The following is a 25,078-nucleotide window of genomic DNA, read 5'->3' on the forward strand; positions in this document are numbered from 1 at the left end:
GTTTGTGGACTCTAAGGTGAACAATTCTGAGTTCTGGACATCCAACAACTGATAGAGTCAACCACAGGTCACAGTTCTGAGACCTCCATTTCCAAAATTGGTATCCTGATAGCCAACTTTGCCAAGCGGTTGGCATGTTCATTCCCTGAGATCCCAACATGCCCAAGGGTCCACACAAAGATGTTGGGTGCCCAGCTTGATGGAGGTCAGAAAGAAGATCCTGGATAGTCGAGACTACTGGGTGACGAGATTAGCACTGGTCTATAGCCTGAGGGCTACTCATGGAGGCGCTGTAGATTAGAAGCATCTTCCTGGTGCAAGAACAAGCGTAGCTAAGTGCTTGTTAAATGGCCACAATTTAGCAGTGAAGATGCAGAATCCATTCAGCAAGGAGCCTAGTTCACTGCACCTTGCGCACGTGTATGTAACTGGTTCATCTGTCCACCAATGAGCCTTTAGTGTGTGTAACTTTCAAACTTGGAAATGCATTGAGGACAGCCAGGAACAGATGGCAACACACCATGGGGTCAACTGAATCTTTTGGTCCAAATGATAAATTGAGACAGATCCAAGATCAGGGCACATGCCATGGGGGGGAGGGGGGGGGGGCATGATCAATTGCTCCCTGATGAGAGGTGACAATGGAGGAAGTTGGAGTTCAGAACAAAGACACTGTAATCAAACAACAATTGTGACCCCTCTTCCGTGTCTCTGTTGTGGGAGGTGGAATCCCTACTAGGAAAAAGGACATGTTAGTTTGGATGCTTAGGAGAGCATCTTGGTGGCAGAAAACTGAAAGCTGTTGGTGGGGTCCCATGACTGTGCCTTTCGAATGGTGCCTTGCAGTCGGCATTCAGCAACGCCTACATTAGAGGAGCAATAGTAAAAGCAAAAATTGTCAGCATACAAGGAGAGTGATACTGAAGACCCCACAGCTGCTGCTAGACCACTGACGGCCACTGAAAAGAGAGGGGCAATTAATGCAGAGCCCTGTGGGACCTCATTTTCTTGAATATAGGGGCTACTGTGGAAATTAAAAAGTTGAACTCGAAAGTATGGTGCAACAAGAAATTCTGGACAAAAATCGGAAGTGGGCCTGGAGACCCAACTCACATAATGTAGCAAGGATGTGGTGTTGCCATGTCATGTCATAAAAATTTTATAGGTTGAAGAAGACAGTAATAAGGTGTTTACATCAGTCAAAAGCTGCCTGGATTGCAGACTACAGCAAACCAAATTATCAGCAGTTGAACAGTCTTGCTAAACACCACCTTGGGACAGAACCAGAAGGCCCCGAGGCTCAAGGAACCAATGCAGCGATGGGGATTGGTATTACTGGCGGGTGAGAATCAATTGTTCCCAAACTGGGTGTGTGGGAAATAGCAGCAGGAGAGCACCCAACCATCAAGGTGACAGCACAGTCGAGCAGCACTGAGGGCTTGCTGTAGGGTGCATAATGGAGGAGAGTACTGTTAGGAGAGAGGACAATGTCATCATAGCTGTAGCAAACGACATTGTCATCTCCGGAGGATGTAGACACTCATACTTTCTCTTGTTCTCTTGGTATGTCAGTCTATCTGAGTACTATATTCTTGTATCTTTTCTCTCTTTCTCAAAGACAGTACAGTCTGGTGAGCAAGGCGAATGGTGCTCTCCACAGATGATGCACACGGGGAAAGGGGAGGGGGGGGGCAGGGGCAGAGCACAAGGAATGTTCATGTGCAGCAGTTGTCCGCAATCCAGACAGATCTGGCATCACGATGTGAAGACATGTGCCCGACTTTCATACGTTTGAAGCACCACATGGGGAGAAACATACGATTTCATGTCACATTTGTATATCAACACCTTGAACTTTTCAGCCAAGATGAACATATTGGAGCAACCCTATTGTTCTTTGGCCCCCTATGGACATGGCAGATAAAGTGTACAACATGTCACTCCAAATTGGCACACAGCTCAGCATCAGACTGTAAGGAGAGGTCAAGATCAAAAATTAAGCCTTGAACCACATTTAGACTATTACAGGGAACGATAGTACCAGAATGCATGCATGTTCAAAGGAACTTTACATTGTAATTCAGAATAATACAGGCAATGCAATATCATATTTATCTGCCAAACCAGGCAAGTGACTTTCAAGTAAAATGTCTCCCCTGTATGGGTACATACATGACCGAGTATTAGTACAGGTTGTAGACACATGGTTGACATATGGAAGTTTGGGTCTGGTCGTGAGTCATGCTCGGATAACTTAACGGTAAGGTGACCACTCCTGGTAAGTGGGAAATCTGGGTTCGAGTTCCGGTCTGGCACAAATTTTCATTGGTGCCATTTCATTATACAGATGATGTAGTCCATGTTTGCAACTGTGAATATATTCCATGTATTTCATGATGGCTGTAATTACCGCAGTGCCTTTTCCTTTGGACATGCATACATGTTCAAAGGAACTTTCCATCGTAATTTGGAATAACACAGGCATTGCAATCTCACATTGCTTGGAACATTTTATTTATTTTATTTACTTACACATCTAGTTCCATACGAACAAATTGAGGATCAAATCTCCAAGGTCATGCACGAAATTACAACGTAAAAGTAACAAAAAATAAAATGAAATGTTTATGAACCCAAATAAAAGTCAAGCCATAAGTTTAAGTAAACACAATCAACAATATAACATACGAATTAGCTTAATTTTTCAAGGAACTCCCTAACAGAATAGAAGGATTGACCCATGAGGAAACACTTCAGTTTCAATTTAAAAGTACGTGGATTACTGTTAAGATTTTTGAATTCTTGGGGTAGCTTATTGAAAATGGATGCAGCAGTATACTGCACACCTTTCTGCACAAGAGTTAAGGAAGTGCGATTCAAATGCAAATTGCATTTCTGCCGAGTATTAACTGAGTGAAAGCTGCTAATTCTTGGGAATAAGCTGATATTGTTAACAAGAAATGACAACAAAGAAAATATATATTGAGAGAGCAATGTCAAAATACCCACACTAGTGAACAGGAGTTGACAACATGTTCGCAACCTTACACCACTTATTGCCCTAACTGTCCATTTATGAGCCAAAAATATTCTTTGAGTATGGGAAGAGTTACCCCAAAATATAATACCATACGAAACAAGCAAATGAAAATAAGCAAAGTACATTACTTTTCATGTCGAACGATCACTCACTTCAGATATCGTTCGAGTAGTGAAAATGACAGGATTAAACCTTTGAACAAGATCCTGAGCATGGGCTTTCCACAACAGCTTACTATCTGAACACCTAGAAATTTGAACTGTTCAGTTTCACAAATCATATGCCCATTCTGTGAAATTAAAACATCAAGTTTTGTAGAATTGTTTGTTAGAAACTGTAAAAACTGAGTCTTAGTGTGATTTAGCATTAGTTTATTTTCTGCAAGCCACAAACTTCTGTCATGAACAGCACTATTTGAAACAGACAAATGTTACACATAACATCCTTTACTACCATGCTAGTGTCATCAGGAAACAGAAATATTTTAGGATTATCACTGATCCCTGGGGCACCCCCCATTTGACTGTACTGCACTCAGACCTCACGTCACAGTCATTCTCAACACTGTGAATAATGACCTGTCTGTTGGTAAAGCAAGAAGTGAACCAAATGTGAGCTACTCCCTGTACTCCGTAATGGTCCAACTTCTGGAGCAATATTTTGTGATCAACACAATCAAATGCCTTAGTAAATCAAAAAATATGCCTAGCATTCGAAACCTTTTGTTTAATCCATCCAGTACCTCACAGAGAAAAGAGAATATAGCATTTTCAGTTGTTAAACAATTTCTAGAGCTGAACTGTACATTTGATAACAAATTATGTGATATAAAATGATCAATTATCCTTACATACACAGCCTTTTCAATAACTTCGGCGAACAGTGATGGCATACAAATAGGCCTAAAATTGTCTACATTATTCCTTTCTCCCTTTTTATAATATGGCTTTACTACCGAGTACTTTAAACATTCAGGAAACTGACCATTCCTAAAGGAAAAATTACAAATATGGCTAAGTACGGGGCTAACATGCGCAGCACTACACTTTAATATTCAGCTAGGCACTCCATCATATCCACGAGAGTCCGTAGTCTTCAGTATTTTAATTATTGAGTCAATCTCTCCCTTGTCAGTAGCACAGAGGAGTATTTCAGACATGTCACGGAAAGCCATTTTCCAAGAGAGTTATATAATTCCCTGACGAAACTAAGTCTTTATTTAACTCACCAGTAATGATCATTAAATACTGTACATATATCTGACTTATCAGCAACAGAAATATTTTTACTATGAACTGACTCTATATTTTCAACCTTGTGCTGCTGACCAGCCACTTCCATTTCATTTTATCCAGTAATTGGCTATTCTATTTGCATACCACATACTCTTTACCTCCCTAATAACATTTTTAAGCACTTTACAATACTGTTTGTAACGGACTACTGTAGCTTGATTGTGAATACTTCTAACATTTTGATGTAATTCTTGCTTTGTTCTACATGATATCTTCATCCCACTAGTCAGCCACCCAGGCTGCCTTTTACTGCTAACACTCTGTTTAAAATGTTGTAATGGAAAGCAACTCTCAAAAAACATGAGAAATGTGTTAAGGAAAGGATTATATTTGTCATCTATGTTATCGGCAGTATAAACATCCTGCCACTATAGTTCCTTGAAGAGGTTTAAAAAACTCTCTACTGCCATTGGATTAGCTTTCCTACACAGTTTGTAATTATATGTGACATTTGTTTGAGTGCAAAAGCCTTTTAGTGTTAAAACTTTTGTCTCACGGTCTGAAAGACCATTCACCTTTTTACTAACAGAATGCCCTTCTAGTAATGAAGAAAGAATAAAAATACTGTCCATGGCTGTGCCAGCATTCCCCTGCACCCTAGTTGGAAGAAACACAGTCTGCATCAGAGCATATGAGTTTAGGAGATATACCAACATCATTTTTCTTGCACAATCATATACAAAATTAATATAACTAATTTCTGTTACTTCCTGTAAGTGAATCAAGAACCCTCTCTAGCTTGAGCAGAAATGCTCTGAAGTCAGAGTTAGGGGATATATATATATAAAAAATAAGAATTACAAGTTTAGTTTCACTAAATTCAACTGCCTCTGCACAACATTCAAATATCTGTTCAGTTTAGTGCCATGATACATCTGTGGACTCAAACGGAATACAGTTTTTATATGTACATGGCCACTCCTCTACTTCGCAAGGAACTCCTCGAAAAACAACCAGCTAATCTGTATCCTGGTAAAGGAAGCCTCTGATTTGTCAAATTATTTAAGTGGTGTTCTGATATACCAATAATGTCAGAGTCAATATCTATAAACAAGTTCACTAACTTTGTATCTAATACCTCTTATATTTTGATGAAATATGCTGCTTCCTTCTCTACTTGGATACCTGACCACCTCTGAAGGTGATTCCTTAGTCAGGGGGACTTCCTTTAAACAGGTATTCCTATCAGCTGACTTCAATAAAAAAAAAAAAAGTGCTGCTCTAACACCAACTACAACAGGAATTTTTCTAAATGGCTCTGAGCACTATGGGACTTAACTGCTGAGGTCATCAGTCCCCTAGAACTTAGAACTACTTAAACCTAACTAACCTAAGAACATCACACACATCCATGCCCGAGGCACGATTCGAACCCGCGACTGTAGTGGTCGCACGGTTCCAGACTGTAGCACCTAGAACAGCTCGGCCACTCTGGCCGGCTGGAATTTTTCCATGAGTGATCCCACCCCCACCCACTACACTGCCACCTATAAGCTATGCCAGCCTCCCCTTTCCATACCTATTGAGGTGCAGGCCATGCCTAGTGAAATGGGCACATGTGGAATCGAATGTGTCCTTGACGAAAAATGCTACCCATCCTTCATCCTGTCACCAGTAAGGTTGTCTTTCTTGTGGATGTGATAGCCTCCAAGTACTTGCACATGTTTCTTTAAAATGAGTCTCTCCAAGACAGAGGCAAAAAGATCTCGCCTGTACAATGAGTCTCAATTCCTCCAAATATGTCCTGTATCCATTCATATTCCACTCAACTGATGGGAGACATTTCAGTGGCACAGTTTTGATTTACCCCTCTCTTTGGCCCAGGCACTGAGGCATTTCTAGAGTGAGAAGGAGTAGAGGGGCTGCCTGGGCCTGGTGATGAGGCATCTACCACCTTGATGATGTCCTCATCAGTTTCGCGTGCCATAACGACACTTGGTGGTGCCCAGTGCAGCTTTAGATCCAAAAGCCATGGCCATTTAGCCACTCTCTTTACTTTTGATGATGATGGGAAAGTGGAAAGTTGAGAGGTTCTCTGCTTTTAGAGCACTTTCTTGATGCTCACTGTGGAAATGTCCTAACACTCTTGTGCCACAGCTGTCTCGATTGCTATATGCGGTGTGCGAGAAAAGTAGTGAGACAGACAACACTGTGAGCTATCTAGCAATGCTGTGTTGTTCTACTTGTGTAGACTGGAGTCTTCGTCCATTCAAGAACCTCAGTCTGAGTTTCAGCCCAGTAAAGCCATCAGGTGATTTCTGAGAGTGCCATCAGTGAAGTTGAGACTTTTTGTGTGTTACGAAAAACAGAACAATGGAATGTAGAGCGATGTTATGCGATCAAGTTTTGTGTTAAACTTGGGGAATCCTTTAGGACAATCTTTGAGAATTTAAAACAGGCCTATGGGGAACATTCTCTATCAAGAGCATAAGTTTTTTCGCTGACACAAATCATTTTTGGAAGGCCATGAACATGAAGATGAACCTCGTTCAGGGCGGTCTTAAAATCCACATACCGACAAAAATGTCCAGCATGTGTGCTTTAGTGAGATCAGATCAACATTTAACAATAAGGATGAACAGTGACCTATTAAACTTAAACACTTTCACTGTACATCAAATTTTGATCAAAGATTTTGAGTCATGCTGCAAGGTCAATACCTCGGGCCAGACTCGCGAGTATGTCTGTGGTGTTGCAAAATGAGACTCTCTTTGGTTTGTTTAGAGATAGCAGGCTATGCAGCTGTCACTGGCAATCTGATTTGACTACAAGGTGCTGGGTATGGACGGACTCTGTTAGGAGATCGCTGGGCAAGTCAGGAGAAACAATGTAAACATGCCAAGGAGGACATTCCTGAACAGGGGACATGTCACATGTTCTGTTTTCCAGATCTCTCTGTTGATGCTGGTTTATCTAGAGAACAAAGCCTTGCTGCTGCTGGACACATTAAGACTGAGTGAGCGCCGTAATTATCCTCATGTGTTAGTGGTTTTCCTCACATCTGAGCAGTGGAATGTTTAGCACTGTTCTTGGAATATTATTCGACAGTTTATCTGTTTGCCCTGTTGGGGTCATCACTTTCTTCTTCCTTTTGACACCTGCCCATATTGCTTATTAATGCGTCTTTGACATGTTCATGTCAATCTAACAATGCTATACTCATTCTCCCTCTTGGATGTCATTTGTTTTCACTTTGGGCTTCTAATGCCAAGTGTCTCCGTTTTATTGTGTTCACCTGTTGGCCGTACTTTATAAGTTATAATGTCCAGTTATCATGTCCAGGCTACTGCACAGGCTGTAATTTTTTCCCATTTTTTGGTATTTCATGTTTGAATTTATTGAAAGTTGGAACCTGCCTCAAAGCAATCTTTTTTTCAATTAAATTAAAATGGGTTGTTGTAATACACATTTTCTCACTTTTCTTAAAGAGTTTTATTGTATTATAGAAGGCAGTTATAATCTGGAAGCCTTGACTGGTCTTAGGATACACTGTTGGTGATCACTTCTTAAGGCACCACTGCTGTCTGTATTCTGCCAATTATGTTTGGTATTTTTATCTTTTACTGTTTGTAAAGTTTACTATTTTTTTTTTGTGTGTGTGTGTGTGTGTGTGTGTGTGTGTGTGTGTGTGTGTGTGTCTGTGTCTGTGTCTGTGTGTGCACGCAAGCATGCGTTTTTCTTAACTAAGGAATCTTAAACCTGCCAAATTCTGTTACCTATCATGACAGATTAAGGCAGACATAGAAGAACCACATCAGGTGATCAGGGTGGATGTATTGCGCAAGGGGCAGTTTAGGTACGAGTTCATGATTTGTGGCCAGTCTGAAGACAGTGACATATGGGATATGTACTCACAGTGTCCTTGCTCTCCCAGTGAAATTATGCCACATCATATTGGGCAGGTAAGTGCCACACAGGAATAATGTTTGGCCTCTCTCAGTGATTTGGGAAAGAATATCAACTTCTTAAAAGTCAGTTCCCCTTCTCAGTCCCAAATCTATAGGTTTCAGGCACAGAATACTCACTCAAGTAATTGCACTAAGGATATAAGTTTGGTAATGACTGACCTTCTTTAAAAGGCAGAGTTAGCGAATTACTCATTGGGGTAATGGCCTTCCAGATGAGGTTAAGTGCTTTTAGAGTGGGAAAAGGAGTTTATGTGGAAGCACTGACCGATCAGGACCAAGGTCCACCAGGCGTGTATGAACATGCTATGATTCTGCTAATTTCACCTAGCTTCTGATTCCCCTTTGCAGGGTGATACAAGGAATATACTATTTAGCAATTGATGCTATACCTTATTTAGTGAAGGTTTTGTGTTTCCAGTCAACCTGGAAAGGCAGCTCAGTGTTTTTAATATTCCTTGGGAGGTATAGTAGTTTTTCATGTGATATCCTCTTTGTGTAAAGATTCATTCAGCAACTGTCTTAGATAGTCATTGCAGTGTATGAGAATTGTGTACCTGCATTTTAAGAGAACGGCTCTCTGAAAGAGTTCTGAATGATTTAATCAATCAGCATATTTTTCGTGTTCAGCGCACTGTGGAATTCATTGTACAAGGAATTCATCCCGAGGATCATTCCCACATTTTGTTTTCAAAAGAACCAGTCACTTACCAAGGCCTAGATATTTTGGTTACTAATATCATTGGGTTACTAATATCATTGGGTTTCTCACACTAAACCTAACACCTCGGACCAGGGCAAGAAGATGCAAGGGCTTTGCTATTGTTGCAATGAACTCAGACATTTTACTCGGAACTGTCATGCTCCCCAAGAGAAGATTTTGAACAGTTGGATAAAGGTAGATGCTCAGCTTGATATATCTTTCTGCGATCTTGTAACAACATGGTGGGTGTAAAGTTCCTTCCTTGCCTTTCGCTTGTACTTACCTCAACAATGAGCCAGTATGTGCCTTGCTTGACACAGGTTGTACTATGTCCTTGTTGGACTACCAGTGATATTTCAGATATTGGTGTATTTGTAAACTATCCAAGGTACACAATAGGAAGCTGTAGGGCAGTTAACAGGCAGCAATTGGATGCACTGAGACATTGAGGAATTTTCCTGCCCTGTTCGGGACACTGTGGTGAAGGGCTAGCGTACCAATGTCCTGTAAGGATGAGTTTTTATAGGAAAAACTGGGTTAGTGTTGCACTATGCTCAGGTTTCATACTTATTTAAAGATTTTGTTCTGCAAGCATACTCATCATTTAGGTGTTTGTACTATGGTTTCTGAATCTAGTGAGTTTGAGTTGAGTCATTTATCTAATTGCAACTACTTCGTGAAATGCTTCTGTTCTACATTTGTTCCAATGAAATATTGATCCCTTGTTAAAATCACTTTAATTCACAACAATTATCTGGTGCTCAATTTGCATTTGTAATAATAATAATAATAATAATAATAATAATAATAATAATTTTGTGGCTCAATAAATTTAAAACTGTTTTGAATGAACAATGAACAACGCTCAATTCCCCCACATACTCCTGTCACTCCTAATGTGTTAAGCTGAACACACGTCATGGTACCACAGTGCCACGTTACAGATTTGCACATGCAAAAGGTTGTGCCAAAATGTTACCGTAAAACCTCACAACTGAGCAGGACAATCAAAGAAACATGTGCCTTGATCTTTCTGAGACAATTGCCAATGACCACGAATGGTTCAGTCGTGAGATCACAGGTGATGAATCCTGGATTTTTGAGTATGATCCTGAGACAAAGTGAGGAGAGGCACTGAAACATCTCCTTGAAAGAAAAAAGCTCAAATGACCAAATCAAAGATCAAAACAATGATGATTTGCTTTTTTGACAGTATGGGTTGTTATGCACAAAGAATTTGTTCCGCCAGAACAAACTGTCAACCATGTGTTTTACAAAGATGTCTTTGAAGGGCTCAGGAAAAGGGTGACTTGAGTGAGGCTAGACATTGCAGACAAGTGGATGCTGCATCATGGCAATGCCATGTCACAAGACCTTGTGACTTTTTCCTTTTTCTGAAATTGAAAAATTCTTAAAAGGATGTCATTTTTGGAGTCTGGAGAACAGTCAAAAGAATGTGACTGACACGTTAAATGCCCTACCTGCTGTAGCCTTTCAGCACTGCTACTAAGACTGGGAACAATGATTCTGCTGCTGTACAGCTGCCGAAGGGAACTACTTTGAAGGGGACAATACTGTTGTTCGAAAACAATAAAAACTTTAATAGATAAAAAGTCAGTCTCATTACTCTTCTCACACATCTCATATATTTACTCTCTCTGCTTTCAAAAGTACTGGTTGAGGTGGTTTTTTCCTTGATGTGGGTTGACTTCAAGTAATCTATATATTGTGAGATGCAAAGTCTTCGCTCGTTCTCCTGTAATAATAGTTACATTCTTTTCCAAATTTCCTGGTCAGCATCTTGTTTTCTCTTGTATTTCAGGTATTGCTATTAAGTGCCACGTATTTAACCACGGACTTTGTTTCCACTTGCAGTGGGGTGAGGGCTATAAGAGAGCTTCTGCATTTAAATAAACTCACTATGAAATCACAAAACACTGTCTCTATAATTCTTCTATATTCAAATAAGTTATAAACTCACAACAATTATTAATTAACAAAGCTTTTCAGACATTTCATACATGATGCTTCAATGCTTTGGCAAAACCAGAAGTCCGTAATTAACTCCAGACAGCATGGCATAGAGTCTATATAACAACATTCATTTTTCTTTTGTGCTTGGCCATTGTCATCAGGCCCCTTTCTTCTTTGGAGTCCACAGCACTCCCAAAGCATCACTGCAAAGTGCAAGCGACCTGTCACTGGCCAGTTCAAGTTACACAGCCGTTGTTGTGTCCTGCGATGTGCCCACATTTTTCTTTCTCATATCTGCACATAAATTCCATCATATCTGGGCACAGTAGATGCTTTTTACTCTACTGCTAATTAAGTCACATTTTTCACACACACAGCTTTCATCGGTCTAGTAAAAGGAAAGTGAGACGTGTTGCTATGCTTTATAGCAATATGTACCACCATATGATGCACCTACAGGTATGGATGATGGATAATGGGACACTGGACGTTATTCCCCCCCCCTCAAAACTTCTGGCTTTGTAACAGATTTCTTTGCAAAGGAAGCACATAAAGAGGTAAAGATAGGAGGCTTTGTCGCCTTTAAATCTTTTCTGGTTTCAGCACAGGGAATCTGCTTCATCAGTTATTTTCTGAATTTTGCATTCCTCTGAGAAAACTGGGTAGTCTCCGCCACAGCCTGCGTAGCTCTCAGGACAGTGAAATGCTTATTGCTGGAGAGGGATATTCAGTTCCAGATTCGTGGGCTGCCTTTCCACACTTCATGCATCATGTCCAAAACTCACCATGTATGGCGAAATAGCTAGCATTTGTAGCAATCATAGGGTTAGGCAAGTAAGAACCTTAAGTCAGAGGAACCGTGCCATGGTGTGTTCCAGCAGTGTTTGAGAATTGAAGGGCACAATGAAGTTAGCAGTCTCCTCAATCACTCCATTAATTTCTCACATCCTTTGTTCCGCATCTACTATCCCCTGTGATGCTCATTCTTGTTTTGAGTTCTGAGATGTCTATGCCCGTAATATCATGAAATGTGACCACATCCTTGCCTGACCTGAGAGCATTGTGTAACTCAACAATTATGTCATAGTCACTTAATTTTTGTGACTTCCCAAGAGGTCCCACCTGCTTTGCCCTGATAGTCTCAACCAACATGGTGCCATTTAAAATCCATTTAACGGACTTTAAGGTACCAGGAAGCCCTTCTTATGCTTTATGAATATGGAAAGGGGACACTTTCTCACACATCCCTCCTCCCTCTTGAGCACTACAAACAATTTCTGACTGAAGACTCCCTGAGCCCCATTAATAAATGCAATATTATTTTCATGAGGATTATGGTGATACAGACATCACACTGGGAGTAAAGGTACCGAGTGGATTCGCCACGGTGTTTCCCAAAGCAGCTAGGAACATATAGGTCCACCAAGACAGACTCTCAATTGCATGGGTAAGCCTTATACAACTGAGATTGCCTGCTAATGACTCTTGCTCCACAACCGTCACACATCTCATCAGTGTGCAGCAGATCTAGAGATTGTGGGTCTTTTATAGAGGTTTCTACCATCCTCACGATCTGCGCAGATGAGGTAATATCCCCATTCCCCTTGACACACAACCTTCCACCACTGTGCCATACGGTGGTCACTGAAACATGCCCAGAGCTTATGGTTACAAAGAACTGGTGGCAATTTGCCAGGCCCAGCTCAGCAGAACTGGGTTCACCGAGCCCTTCCCCAGCAAGCGAATGCTGAGCTCCCCGAGATACTTGTCAGCCATTTAGAAGGACTCAGGGGAAGTGTTGGTGTGTGTGTGTGTGTGTGTGTGTGTGTGTGTGTGTGTGTGTGTGTGTGTGTGTGAGGGGGGGAGGGTGGCTTGATGTGTGGCTTTTCAAGTGCCATGGGTGCATCAAGCAGTACCCTCGTGATTTTATATAAAAACTCATTGTTATGGAATGGTAGTACTACCTGAGGTAAAACACGCTAAAAGCAACAACGGTGAAATTAGATGCTTAGAAAAAATTGTATCTTATAAAATATGACAATTCACATGGAGTATCAGGCTGGTGGCTTCTTTGCAATACCATGTATTTTACTTACATTTATAAACAAATTACATCTACATCCATACTCCGCAAGCCACCTGAAAGTGTGTGGTGGAGGGAATTACTGCTGCAGCGTGAGATTGTATATAGCAAAGATTATTTCTGTGTTTCAAAATATATACTCGTGTACTCTGGAAATGCATATAATCAGGACAGGGCTAGGAAGCTGTACTTATTTGTTACTTGGTTAATTATTCATTCATAGATCATTTCGACATGTCAGTCTAATAGAAAGAAAACATACAAAAAAGATAACTAATTCATATATACATGCACAGAATGTCTACTCTGATGATTATTTATATGTTGTGCATTTTTTGTTTGTTTGTTTGTACAAAAGTGCTAATGAATGAGGAACAAAATGACACTTTAACCAAAATTTCCAGCCATACATAATTAAACTAATTTGATGCTTTTTATACAATGAGTATCTTGTGCTCAGTCTACAGCCACATCAGAAAATTATTTCAGCCTCTATTAATATATTGTAATTGATTAATAGGAAATGATCTTACATTTTCTCTAGATTAATTCAAAACCCTCTTTATAGCATTATGAGAGCTGTCAAGTGTGTGTTTTCAGCACAATTTCACAAGTCTAAATACACAAATATTTTGAACCCTGCTTCACATATTGTCTTTGCCTCATTCTCTCATTATTGATGAATAAGTTCTCCAAGAAGTAAAAACTGAACAACCTGTACATTCAACATTTTCTGTATCTCTGCTGAAAGTCTGTCCATTAATGATTCTCACTAATTTTTGTTGCAACATGAGAAAACTCTCTGTCAATATGGACGTCTATAGTGGACAGAAACGTCTTGCTGAAATCGTGGAATTTAACGAATGCAATGAAAGATTATTTACAAATGTGAGCCCAATGACAAATATAGTGCCCTACAAGTAGTGATTTGTTTTAGAAATTATCATTTCCGTCTCAGGACAAAACTATGGTACCAAAACCACATTCTGTGCAAAGACCCTTTGGCAGTCCAGAATGTTGATTGGTTCAGTATTTTATTCCAGCAGAGAAATTAGAAGTTAGAGAAGGAAGAAATTGTATAGTTTAACACCCCAAGACCATTAAAAGCATGAACACGGATAGGAGGAGAAAGGGGAAGGAAATCGGCCATGGCTTTGTTGTAGGAACAATTTCAGCATTCATCATATATTGTAACAGCTGAAAATCTACATAAGGGTGAATAGATGGGGATTACAATCCTGCTCCTTCCAAATACAGATCAAGTTCCATAACCAATGAGTTGCTTCTCTTACGAACTAAACATTTCTCGAGCAAAATTATTTTCTGCAAAGGTTTACTATGAGTTGCTAGCAGTTAATGTGGCCAATAATTATCAATACTATTTCTGAAATACACATCTACCAATTAAATATTTTTGTCTATTTCAAAATACAAACTGTGAAAGTGGTGTAGTATAATGAGTACGCTATGGTAATTATCAAAATATCTGAACAAACATGACTAACATAATGATAGGCTATCCTTAAGCTAGTGAACAATTGGAATTTTCTGCCAAGTAAAATTTGTACAATTCACAAAGCAGTGCAGCAACTACTTTTAGAAAGAAAATGCATTGTAATGTCTACTCTTGAAATGTAGTTGAGTGACTAGGCAGGTACGGTAGACAGAGTTTATTCACTAAATTTAAGACTGTAGATGGTAAAGAGTTCAGGTTGATGATACATTTGTTGACTTTCAGGAAACCTTCACTACAACTCCATATTGTTTAGCTTGTAAAACATGTTCCTTCAAAATAATGAAACAAGTATACTGCTGGATTGAAAATATCATATTAACAACCCAGAACACTGCTCTTAATGGGGAAGACACTATCAAACATTTATTTACTTAGCACCCATTTTATTACATTCAAAGTTCAATTACACTGTCAAAGAAACTTGTAATTTTACATCAAGGCAAGATCCTTTCTTATGAACACATCTTCAGGACTGTAGTAACATAAACAGTTTGCAACTTAATGAGGCACAAGCGAAATAAAATTTTGTACATAAATACAGAGAAAATAGACATATTGCTGAAAAATCACTTCAATATCTTGGTCAATTTTACTAAAGTATTAAATATTGCAGTTAAAGAGGCATAACAACATGTGGAATTTCATATCCGCTTAAATAGCACAGAAGACAGGTACATATTTAAGACACATGAGTACATTAGTGAAAGGAGTTTAGTTTTGCCTAGGAATACTTTGATAACTATGAACTTTTGTTTACAGAGATTAATGTTTGGTATTTATTTTACATTATCTGGCAGTGCACAGTAGAAGATTTTGGCTCATACACTACACTGTCCTGATACTCAGATTTACTGTGTACATCCCTATGACAGCCATCCCTATCTCTTGTTTGAAAACTCTCTACGGCTCTTAATGAAGCCTATACTTTCAAATATAAATTTAGATGGCATGGTCATGATTTTTAATTCCTTAAAAATACCTCTATATGATTTTCTGTAAGCAAAATCCTTTATTAATCTAATAGCTTTCTTTTGAAGTTTAAAAAGATTGCTTAACAAAAGAGGTATTTACTCAGAATTGTATGTCATATCTTAATAGACTGTGCATGTAGGCATGGCAAGCATTTAATACTGTTTCAGCATTGCAACAATCTTTAAGCATTCTTAATATGTTACACAATTTGCTAAATTTTTTGTTAAGCATTTCTATATGTTTTTCCCTAATTATATAAATTGATAAGACTCCTTACACAGATGGGGTAAACTTCCTTCGGCCGCTCGTCTCAGCAGAGACAGACGGTCAAACACATCGTGCAGGAATGCCCACTAAGGGCATATGAGGGTGACCCACAGGATTTCCTAATGGCGACCCAAGAGGCAATCTACTATATATTATCTAAGCTGGACGTTTGTTTGTGATTGCTCTTCTGTGAGTGTAAATTTACAATTGGTGGTGTCCTTATATACAAACTGTTATTTATTGTTCTGTTTATACATATGTGATTTTTTTTTTTTAAATCATGTTGTTTCTGTAATTTTTACTGTGATGTTATGAGGCATACACTAAATAAATAAATAATATGTTTTTCCCATCTTAAATGTCCATCAACCAACAATTCTAAAATTTTATGTGATTCTGTTGCTGAATTTGGCTATTCCCTAATGTAAACTTTATGTTGGACCTATTTTTGTTCCTTATATGGCTGAAATTTATCAATACAGTTTTCTTGTCTTTAATAATTAGACAGTTATCTTTAAATCATTTTTCAGCCATTTCTACACTTTTACCCATGAATAGGTTGGCGTACGAGGGGGCCATCCTGGTACCCATGGCTGTGTTACACCATCCGGGTTATCTGGATACTTCCCACTAACACCAACCTGTCAGAACTCCGGAGATGGGAACTTGCCCTTCAGTATATCCTCTCTTCTCGTTATCCGCCAGGCCTCAACCTCCGCTAATTTCAAGTTGCCGCCGCTCATACCTCACCTGTCTATCAACAACATCTTTGACTCTGTACTTCCGCCTCGACTGACATCTCTGCCCAAACTCTTTGCCTTTACAAATGTCTGCTTGTGTCTGTGTATGTGCGGATGGATATGTGTACCTGTCCTTTTTTCCCCCTAAGGTAAGTCTTTCCTCTCCCGGGACTGGAATGACTCCTTACCCTTTCCCTTAAAACCCACATCCTTTCGTCTTTCCCTCTCCTTCCCTCTTTCCTGATGAAGCAACCGTTGGTTGCGAAAGCTTGAATTTTGTGTGTATGTTTGTGTTTGTTTGTGTGTCTATCGACCTGTCAGCGCTTTCATTTGGTCACATCATCTTTGTTTTTAGATATATTTTTCCCACGTGAAATGTTTCTCTCTATTATATTCATATCATTAATTTGAACCCAACAATTACGTTTGTTATTGTCACTGTTGCATTTTGAAATCTTTTCTGTCGTCTTATTTTCCCTTTCTGTTTTTGCCAGTAGTTTCACTTTGTATTCACCTTCTCCTTTTTACCGTAATCTACTATACGATTTTATCCCGCCTATATATACTCAATAATGCGTAACCCACTTCCAAACCATAACCAAAAAATTTTTTTTCCGCTTTCAACACTACCGCTGCTATAAAATCCACCGTTTCTAGTTCACAAACAGTATCTTTCACCTTTTAAATAACCATTTCGGCTAGTTCTAATAACTTTCGCTTTATTTCCATTTCCGTTTTCCCACATCACTGATCATTTTTAGCCGCTTCCCACAGGTTTTAACGTCATTATTTCTTCGTCAGACAATCGTTAGCCTCATTCTCATAATCTGCCCCCACAAAACCACTCCTTTTAATACATTTACACGCAGTTTTTTCGAAATTTTCCCGAATTTCTCCACCCTTTAATGTGTTTTGGCGGCAACACAACCACCTAACCTTTGCGCACATCGTTGTCTACCAACCCAAGTTCACCACAGGATCAACATAGCCCAGCTTTTACCAACACCTTTTCGCCTTTTTTCACACTAGATCTCCAGTTGCTTTCTAGTTCACCTTTATCTCTCCCCATATATTTTTTTTTATTTTCATTTTCATTTCAGCCTCATGTTACACTTTCCACCTTCTAATACCATGTCACCCTCACAATACCCCCACAAAGACCCCATTAAGTTTTATTTACATTCCCTCCGCAAACATGCCTTCGCCCTAGCCAGATTACGCTCCCATATTTTATTTTCTCAGGCTTGTCTGACATTTGGCATTACCCCCAAAGGCCTCACACTTAAAGTTCCCATCTCTGGCTGCAACCCTTCTTTCCATCAGTCCCTATACCAGTTCCAAACTGAACAATCCATTGCCCTCACCCACCTAATCCTTCACCTACACATCAACTCAGCCAATGAACACACCCGTCAACTCCTATCCAATAAAAGTCCTTAATCTTTCCTCTCCCACATCCACACCGGCTGTTCAGAGCATCCTCCTACAGGCCAACCACAAATTAGAACAGCATGCCACCCTCCACCTCAAAAAAACTATCCAACCTCCTGGTTTCCCACCTCCGGAAAGGCAACTCACTCACCCTTCACAACCTTTCCAGCAAACCTCAACCTCCTCTCATTGCACACCAACCCAGTCTCTCCCATCTACTCAATCTCCCACTTCCAGCTCCACTCCCTCCAAAACCTCAAAATTCCAATCAACACAACCTGGAACCACAACACCCTAATTCAGTAGTTAACCTTTCCTCCAAACCTCTCACCCAATCCGAAACCTCCGTCCTATCCAAAGGTCTCACCTTCAGCCCCACTCCCAGAATAAACCAAACAGCCCTTGTCAATAATTTACTATCCTACACTCGTACTCCCTGCTGGAAATATCACTTTGCCATGAAGAAAAATGATCCTAATCCTAGTCCTAATGATCCAACTCCCCAAGACGCTATCCAAATTGAACCCTGCCTGGAACAGTTCCGTCCTCCGTCACAGCGGGACCCACCTCCTCTTCCTCAAAATCACCCTCTCCAAACCTTCCAGGAATTTCTGACTTCCAGCCTTGCCTCTCAATCCTTCCTAAAAAACCTTAATCCTACTCACAACATCACCACTGCTGAAGCCCAGGCTATCTGTGATCTTAAGGCTGACCGATCCATCGTCATTCTTTCGGCGGACAAGGGTTCCACGACCACGGTACTTGATCGTCGGGAGTAATTGGCTGAGGGACTGCGTCAGCTTTCAGACAACACCACATACAAAGTTTACCAAGGTAATCCCATTCCTTATGTCCAGACGGAGCTTCAAGGAATCCTCAGAACCTTAGGCCCCCTACAAAACCTTTCAACTGACTCCATCAACCTCTTGACACCACCGACCCCTACCTTCTTCCTAAAATTCACAAACCCAATCATCCCGGCCGCCCCATTGTAGCTGGTTACCAAGCCCCCACAGAACGTATCTCTGCCTACGTAGATCAACACTTTCAACCCATTACATGCAGTCTCCCATTCTTCATCAAAGACACCAACCACTTTCTCGAACGCCTGGAATCCTTACCCAATCTGTTACCCCCAGAAACCATCCTTGTAACCATTGATGCCACTTCCTTATATACAAATATTCCGCATGTCCAGGGCCTCGCTGCGATGGAGCACTTCCTTTCACGCCGATCACCTGCCACCCTATCTAAAACCTCATTGCTCATTACCTTAGCCAGCTTCATCCTGACCCACAACTTCTTCACTTTTGAAGGCCACACATACCAACAATTAAAGGGAACAGCCATGGGTACCAGGATGGCCCCCTCGTACGCCAACCTATTCATGGGTCGCTTAGAGGAAGCCTTCTTGGTTACCCAGACCTGCCAACCCAAAATTTGGTACAGTTTTATTGATGACATCTTCACGATCTGGACTCACAGTGAAGAAGAACTTCAGAATTTCCTCTCCAACCTCAACTCCTTTGGTTCCATCAGATTCACCTGGTCCTACTCCAAATCCCATGCCACTTTCCTTGACGTTGACCTCCATCTGTCCAATGGCCAGCTTCACATGTCCGTCCACATCAAACCAAGCAACAGTACCTCCATTATGACAGCTGCCACCCATTCCACATCAAACGGTCCCTTCCCTACAGCCTAGGTCTTCGTGGCAAACGAATCTGCTCCAGTCCGGAATCCCTGAACCATTACACCAACCAACTGAAAGAAGCTTTCGCATCCCGCACGTACCCTCCCGTCCTGGTACAGAAGCAAATAACCAGAGCCACTTCCTCATCCCCTCAAACCCAGAACCTCCCACAGAAGATGCACAAAAGTGCCCCACTTGTGACAGGATACTTTCCGGGACTGGATCAGACTCTGAATGTGGCTCTCCAGCAGGGATACGACTTCCTCAAATCCTGCCCTGAAATGAGATCCATCCTTCATGAAATCCTCCCCACTCCACCAAGAGTGTCTTTCTGCCGTCCACCTAACCTTTGTAACCTCTTAGTTCATCCCTATGAAATACCCAAACCACCTACCCTACCCTCTGGCTCCTACCCTTGTAACCGCCCCCGGTGTAAAACCTGTCCCATGCACCCTGCCACCACCACCTACTCCAGTCCTGTAACCCGGAAGGTGTACACGATCAAAGGCAGAGCCACATGTGAAAGCACCCACGTGATTTACCAACTGACCTGCCTACACTGTGAAGCTTTCTATGTGGGAATGACCAGCAACAACCTGTCCATTCACACGAATGGACACAGGCAGACGGTGTTTGCTGGTGATGAGGATCACCCTGTGGCTAAACATGCCTTGGTGCACGGCCAGCACATCTTGGCACAGAGTTACACCGTCCGGGTTATCTGGATACTTCCCACTAACACCAACCTGTCAGAACTCCGGAGATGGGAACTTGCCCTTCAGTATATCCTCTCTTCTCGTTATCCGCCAGGCCTCAACCTCTGCTAATTTCAAGTTGCCGCCGCTCATACCTCACCTGTCTTTCAACATCTTTGCCTCTGTACTTCCGCCTCGACTGACATCTCTGTCCAAACTCTTTGCCTTTACAAATGTCTGCTTGTGTGTGCGTGTGTGCGCGCGTGCCCGCGCACCTGTCCTCTTTCCCCCCTAAGGTAAGTCTTTCCGCTCCCGGGATTGAAATGACTCCTTACCCTCTCCCTTAAAACCCACATCCTTTCGTCTTTCCCTCTCCTTCCCTCTTTCCTGATGAGGCAACAGTTTGTTGCGAAAGCTTGAATTTTGTGTGTTTGTTTGTGTGTCTGTCGACCTGCCAGCACTTTCATTTGGTAAGTCACATCATCTTTGTTTTTAGATATATTTTTCCTACGTGGAATGTTTCCCTTTATTATAACCATATATATATATATATATATATACACACACACACACACACACACACACACACACACACACACACACAAAGATGATGTGACTTACCATACGAAAGTGCTGGCAGGTCGATAGAAACACAAACAGACTCAAATACACACAAAATTCTAGCTTTTGCAACCAATGGTTGCTTCATCAGGAAAGAGGGAAGGAGAGGGAAAGACGAAAGGATGTGGGTTTGAAGGGAGAGGGTAAGGAGTCATTCCAATCCCGGGAGCGGAAAGACTTACCTTAGGGCGAAAAAAGGACAGGCGCGCGCACACACACACACACACACACACACACACACACACACACACACACACACACACAGACACAAGCAGACATTTGTAAAGGCCAAATGTCTGCCTGCGCCCGTGCACGTGAGGCCTGAAATAATTTTCTGATGTGGCTGTAGACTGAGCACAAGATACTCATTGTATAAAAAGCATCAAATTAGTTTAATTATGTATGGCTGGAAATTTTGGTTACAGTGTCATTTTGTTCCTCATTCATTAGCACTATTGTACAAACAATCAAACAAAAAATGCACAACATATAAATAATCATCAGAGTAGACATTCTGTGCATGTATATATGAATTAGTTATCTTTTTTGTATGTTTTCTTTCTATTAGACTGACATGTCAAAATGATCTATGAATGAATAATTAACCAAGTAACAAATAAGTACAGCTTCCTAGCCCTGTCATGATTATATGCATTTCCAGAGTACACGAGTATATATTTTGAAACACAGAAATAATCTTTGCTATATACAATCTCACGCTGCAGCAGTAATTCCCTCCACCACACACTGTCGGGTGGCTTGCGGAGTATGGATGTAGATGTAATTTCTTTATAAATGTAAGTAAAATACATGGTATTGCAAAGAAGCCAGCAGCCTGATTCTCCACAACATTTGCTTTATGTGAATTGTCATATTTTATAAGATACAATTTTTTCTAAGCATCTAATTTCACCGTTGTTGCTTTTAGCTTGTTTTACCTCAGGTAGTACTACCATTCCATAACAATGAGTTTTTATATAAAATCACGAGGGTACTGCTTGATGCACCCATGGCACTTGAAAAGCCACACATCAAGGCGCCCCCCCCCCCTCTCTCTCTCACACACACACACACACACACACACACACACACACACACACACAATGATCATCAAGCATTTAAATTAATTTTTAAAAAATCTGTGTTTTAAGGTGATTTTATTACTTGCTTTATCGTGTCTGCCTGTATAATCATTAATAATTTTCCACATTAATTTCATTTTGTTGTTTCTCTTTCTGATTTAGGGATCACTGTGCTTCTTTTTTGCCGCAACTACAGCTTCCCTGTACTTTTTCCTATAGTACTTCAAGTGTGGTTTCAAGGTAGTATTTTGCTTTTCACATTTATATAGCATTCAAAGACTTTCTGATGACTATTTGATTTCACTTGTAATCCATATATTTGATTTTTTGTTAATTTTCAGAGGAAATGAAATATTATAGCAGTCTATATAATTAGACAAGAACATACTGCATTTTATATCTACAGAACCATTGGTTTCTGTATCCCAGTTTCCATTTTTAAAACATGATAAACATGATATTAAAGACCCTAATGCTGTCATCATTAATTAATCTTCTCTCAACGTAGTTCTCAGTTATATTTCTTATGAGATTTTTTTAAAATTAATTTAAATGCTTGATGATCAAAGAAAACTGTATCCAATACCTCAGCTTTACTGGTACATATTGATTTATCAGTGAATATTTGATCAATACTAGTTTCATTTCTGCTGGTGTATCTGGTGGCATCCTCTGCATTTACATTCATAGACTATGTTTTTAGCAGATTAACATGTTTCTGCCCCTTTGTGCAGCTGTTCTCGAAATTAACATTGAAACCTCCAGTATAATTTTGTATTTTGATTGACTATTTAAATAGTTTAGAAGGTTTTCCAAATCATCAGATAACAGTTTCAAATGAAAGTAGTGTCAAGTGTACCTCAAGTAAATATATCTGGTTAGATGCTAAATATAGCTCCAATATCATTTGACTATTAAGGTGTGTGTTCACTAGAACGTAAACTTCCGCACATCACTTTCAGAAGCCACACCTGCAAATTCTTTGGCTTGTCAACATCCTCAGCAAGTTGAGTTCCACAAGTTTTTTCAACTTCCAGAAGTAGCTTGTGTAAATTAGTGGAAACAGTTTCTTGCATCTTGCTGCAAATACTTGCCAATTTTGCCAGTTGCGGGAAGTTGTTCTCAAACTTGCACAAGTTTTGTTTGTCAATACTGGTACAAAAATGTCTGTGTGAAAAAGGAGAATGTACAAAGACAGACGGGCCACAGCTAATATAGCACTGGAACCCATGAACATGTATAATTGGCCACAGTCAACTGAAGAAATGCAAAATGAGTGTATTGATTACTTTGTTTCAACAGAAAGGGAAGTAGAATGGCAATACAGATGTCTTTAAATTTTAGCAGATTTTTAGTGTTAACATAAATGATTTACCATAAATGATTTACATTATAACAAAAGTAAAAATACTGTTCATAGAAATCAAAGAGTAATTAAAAGGGGGCCTCTTGGCAAGGTACTTGCCATATTTTTGTATCCGGTTTTCAAACATTTGATTGTAAAATAGACAAGAGATACTTAACAATTGCATATAACATACTCAGAAATTTTCTTCAGCATGTGATGATAGCAGCCATTTGTGATTTGGTGGCTACTGAGATTGGTGAGGAGTGGGACCAGAGCCCTTCAAAACAAGTAATACATCAGTTCCTTTAATATGGGGACAAAAGTTCAAGCAACTTTCTCTTAACAAGCTTCAGTTCTTCTCACAAGTCTTGAATCCTTCATTATTCATCTGCATTATGTGAACTTTATCTTCATTCTAGTGATGTGACCAAGAAGATGGACAAGACGTCTGCCAGGATTTGTTTGCTTCATAGTTCCTATATGCTGGCGATATAAAGTGGGTGAACGAATTTGAATGGCAGTTCTTTTCTGATTCCGGTATCTGAATTTATTTACACTCTTATATTTACCACGACTTGATGTACCGATTGATTTAAAGCTAATAGTCGCCAATAGTTGAACAGTGTAGTACGTTATACCAACACCATGAGGCTGATTATTTCGTTTTACCGCCACGCAACGTTTATGCTACACATTATCAATAAAACTTACCTTCTTTTGTAATATATGATACTGCTTCACATCTCTTACATAATAGTCGTACTTTCCTTACAGCCCTAAACATTGTGAACTACATTACAGAACACAACACAAGACCATAGCAGACGCACAAAGCGTTTGTTTACCGAAATATTATTGAAGTATCTTTGACCAGAGTTAATTTTTTCCACCACAGTTCAGTGTATACCACCCCGCTGGAGCGAGGCCGAAAATAATAATAATAATAATAATACAGGGTCATAGCGGGAATGACTAATAGCATGCTACCCCAAATGAAAAACAAAGAAAAACGTAGGACAGAAAACAACAGTTGATACATATGTTCCGCTGAACTGAAGGAATTTCTTGCATCAAGAAAACGAAGTTTTATACTTCCACGTAATAAGTCATTATTGACCACAGTATTTCGCGTTTCATCTAAGGGCTCAACGACAGCAAGAAGCTCCTGAAACATAAAAAAGTTTCGAAACTCGTACATTACTTTTGTATGTTTCGGATCTCAGTACCAACTTCTCGCAAAAACACTGTGGCTTTTCAAGTGCAGCTCATTTAGTTACCCACCCATCTATAATGAACGTTGATCTCTAATTATTTCTTCAACTTTTGCAAACTTTGTATCAGTAGCTTGACTGCAACAAACACAATGGCACAAATAATGTCTATTTGCCTTGGCAAGTGCCTCCATGAAAAGCGCGTAATGCCTATAGGGTGCTTGTACATACAAGCTACCTGATGCAATAGATAGGGCCAGCATTTGATTGACAAATTTTAAGAGTACCCTGATATTTATCTTTATGTGGGCATTAAGGGTGCACATCCTGCAAAGTGTGCATTTGGAATGCTTAAATACCACTGTGTGATCTGTAATTAGTGCAATCTTGTATTCCCAGTCCCTACACGGCAGATCCAAGGGGGAGCAGAGAAGAGTGTATTGTACAGCTAGGTTTGTCAATATTGGTTCTCCAGGTTGTGTATGTAGTCTTTCATGGGACA

The 25,078-nt window shown here is 40.1% G+C and overlaps 1 protein-coding gene across 1 annotated transcript in view; it reads right to left on the reverse strand.

Moving 5' to 3' along the window:
- LOC126481359 (28S ribosomal protein S27, mitochondrial) overlaps positions 1-24,233 on the reverse strand; it is a 63,077-nt gene extending 38,844 nt beyond the window's left edge. The window contains exon 1 of the mRNA XM_050105057.1: positions 24,077-24,233. Within this exon, the coding sequence (XP_049961014.1) occupies positions 24,077-24,149 (73 nt within the window). The 5' untranslated portion in view covers positions 24,150-24,233. The remainder of the gene's footprint in view (positions 1-24,076) is intronic.
- Positions 24,234-25,078: the final 845 nt, after the last annotated feature.

The sequence above is a fragment of the Schistocerca serialis genome, chromosome 5 (genome assembly GCF_023864345.2).
Source record: "Schistocerca serialis cubense isolate TAMUIC-IGC-003099 chromosome 5, iqSchSeri2.2, whole genome shotgun sequence".
NCBI classification, from domain to species: domain Eukaryota; kingdom Metazoa; phylum Arthropoda; class Insecta; order Orthoptera; family Acrididae; genus Schistocerca; species Schistocerca serialis.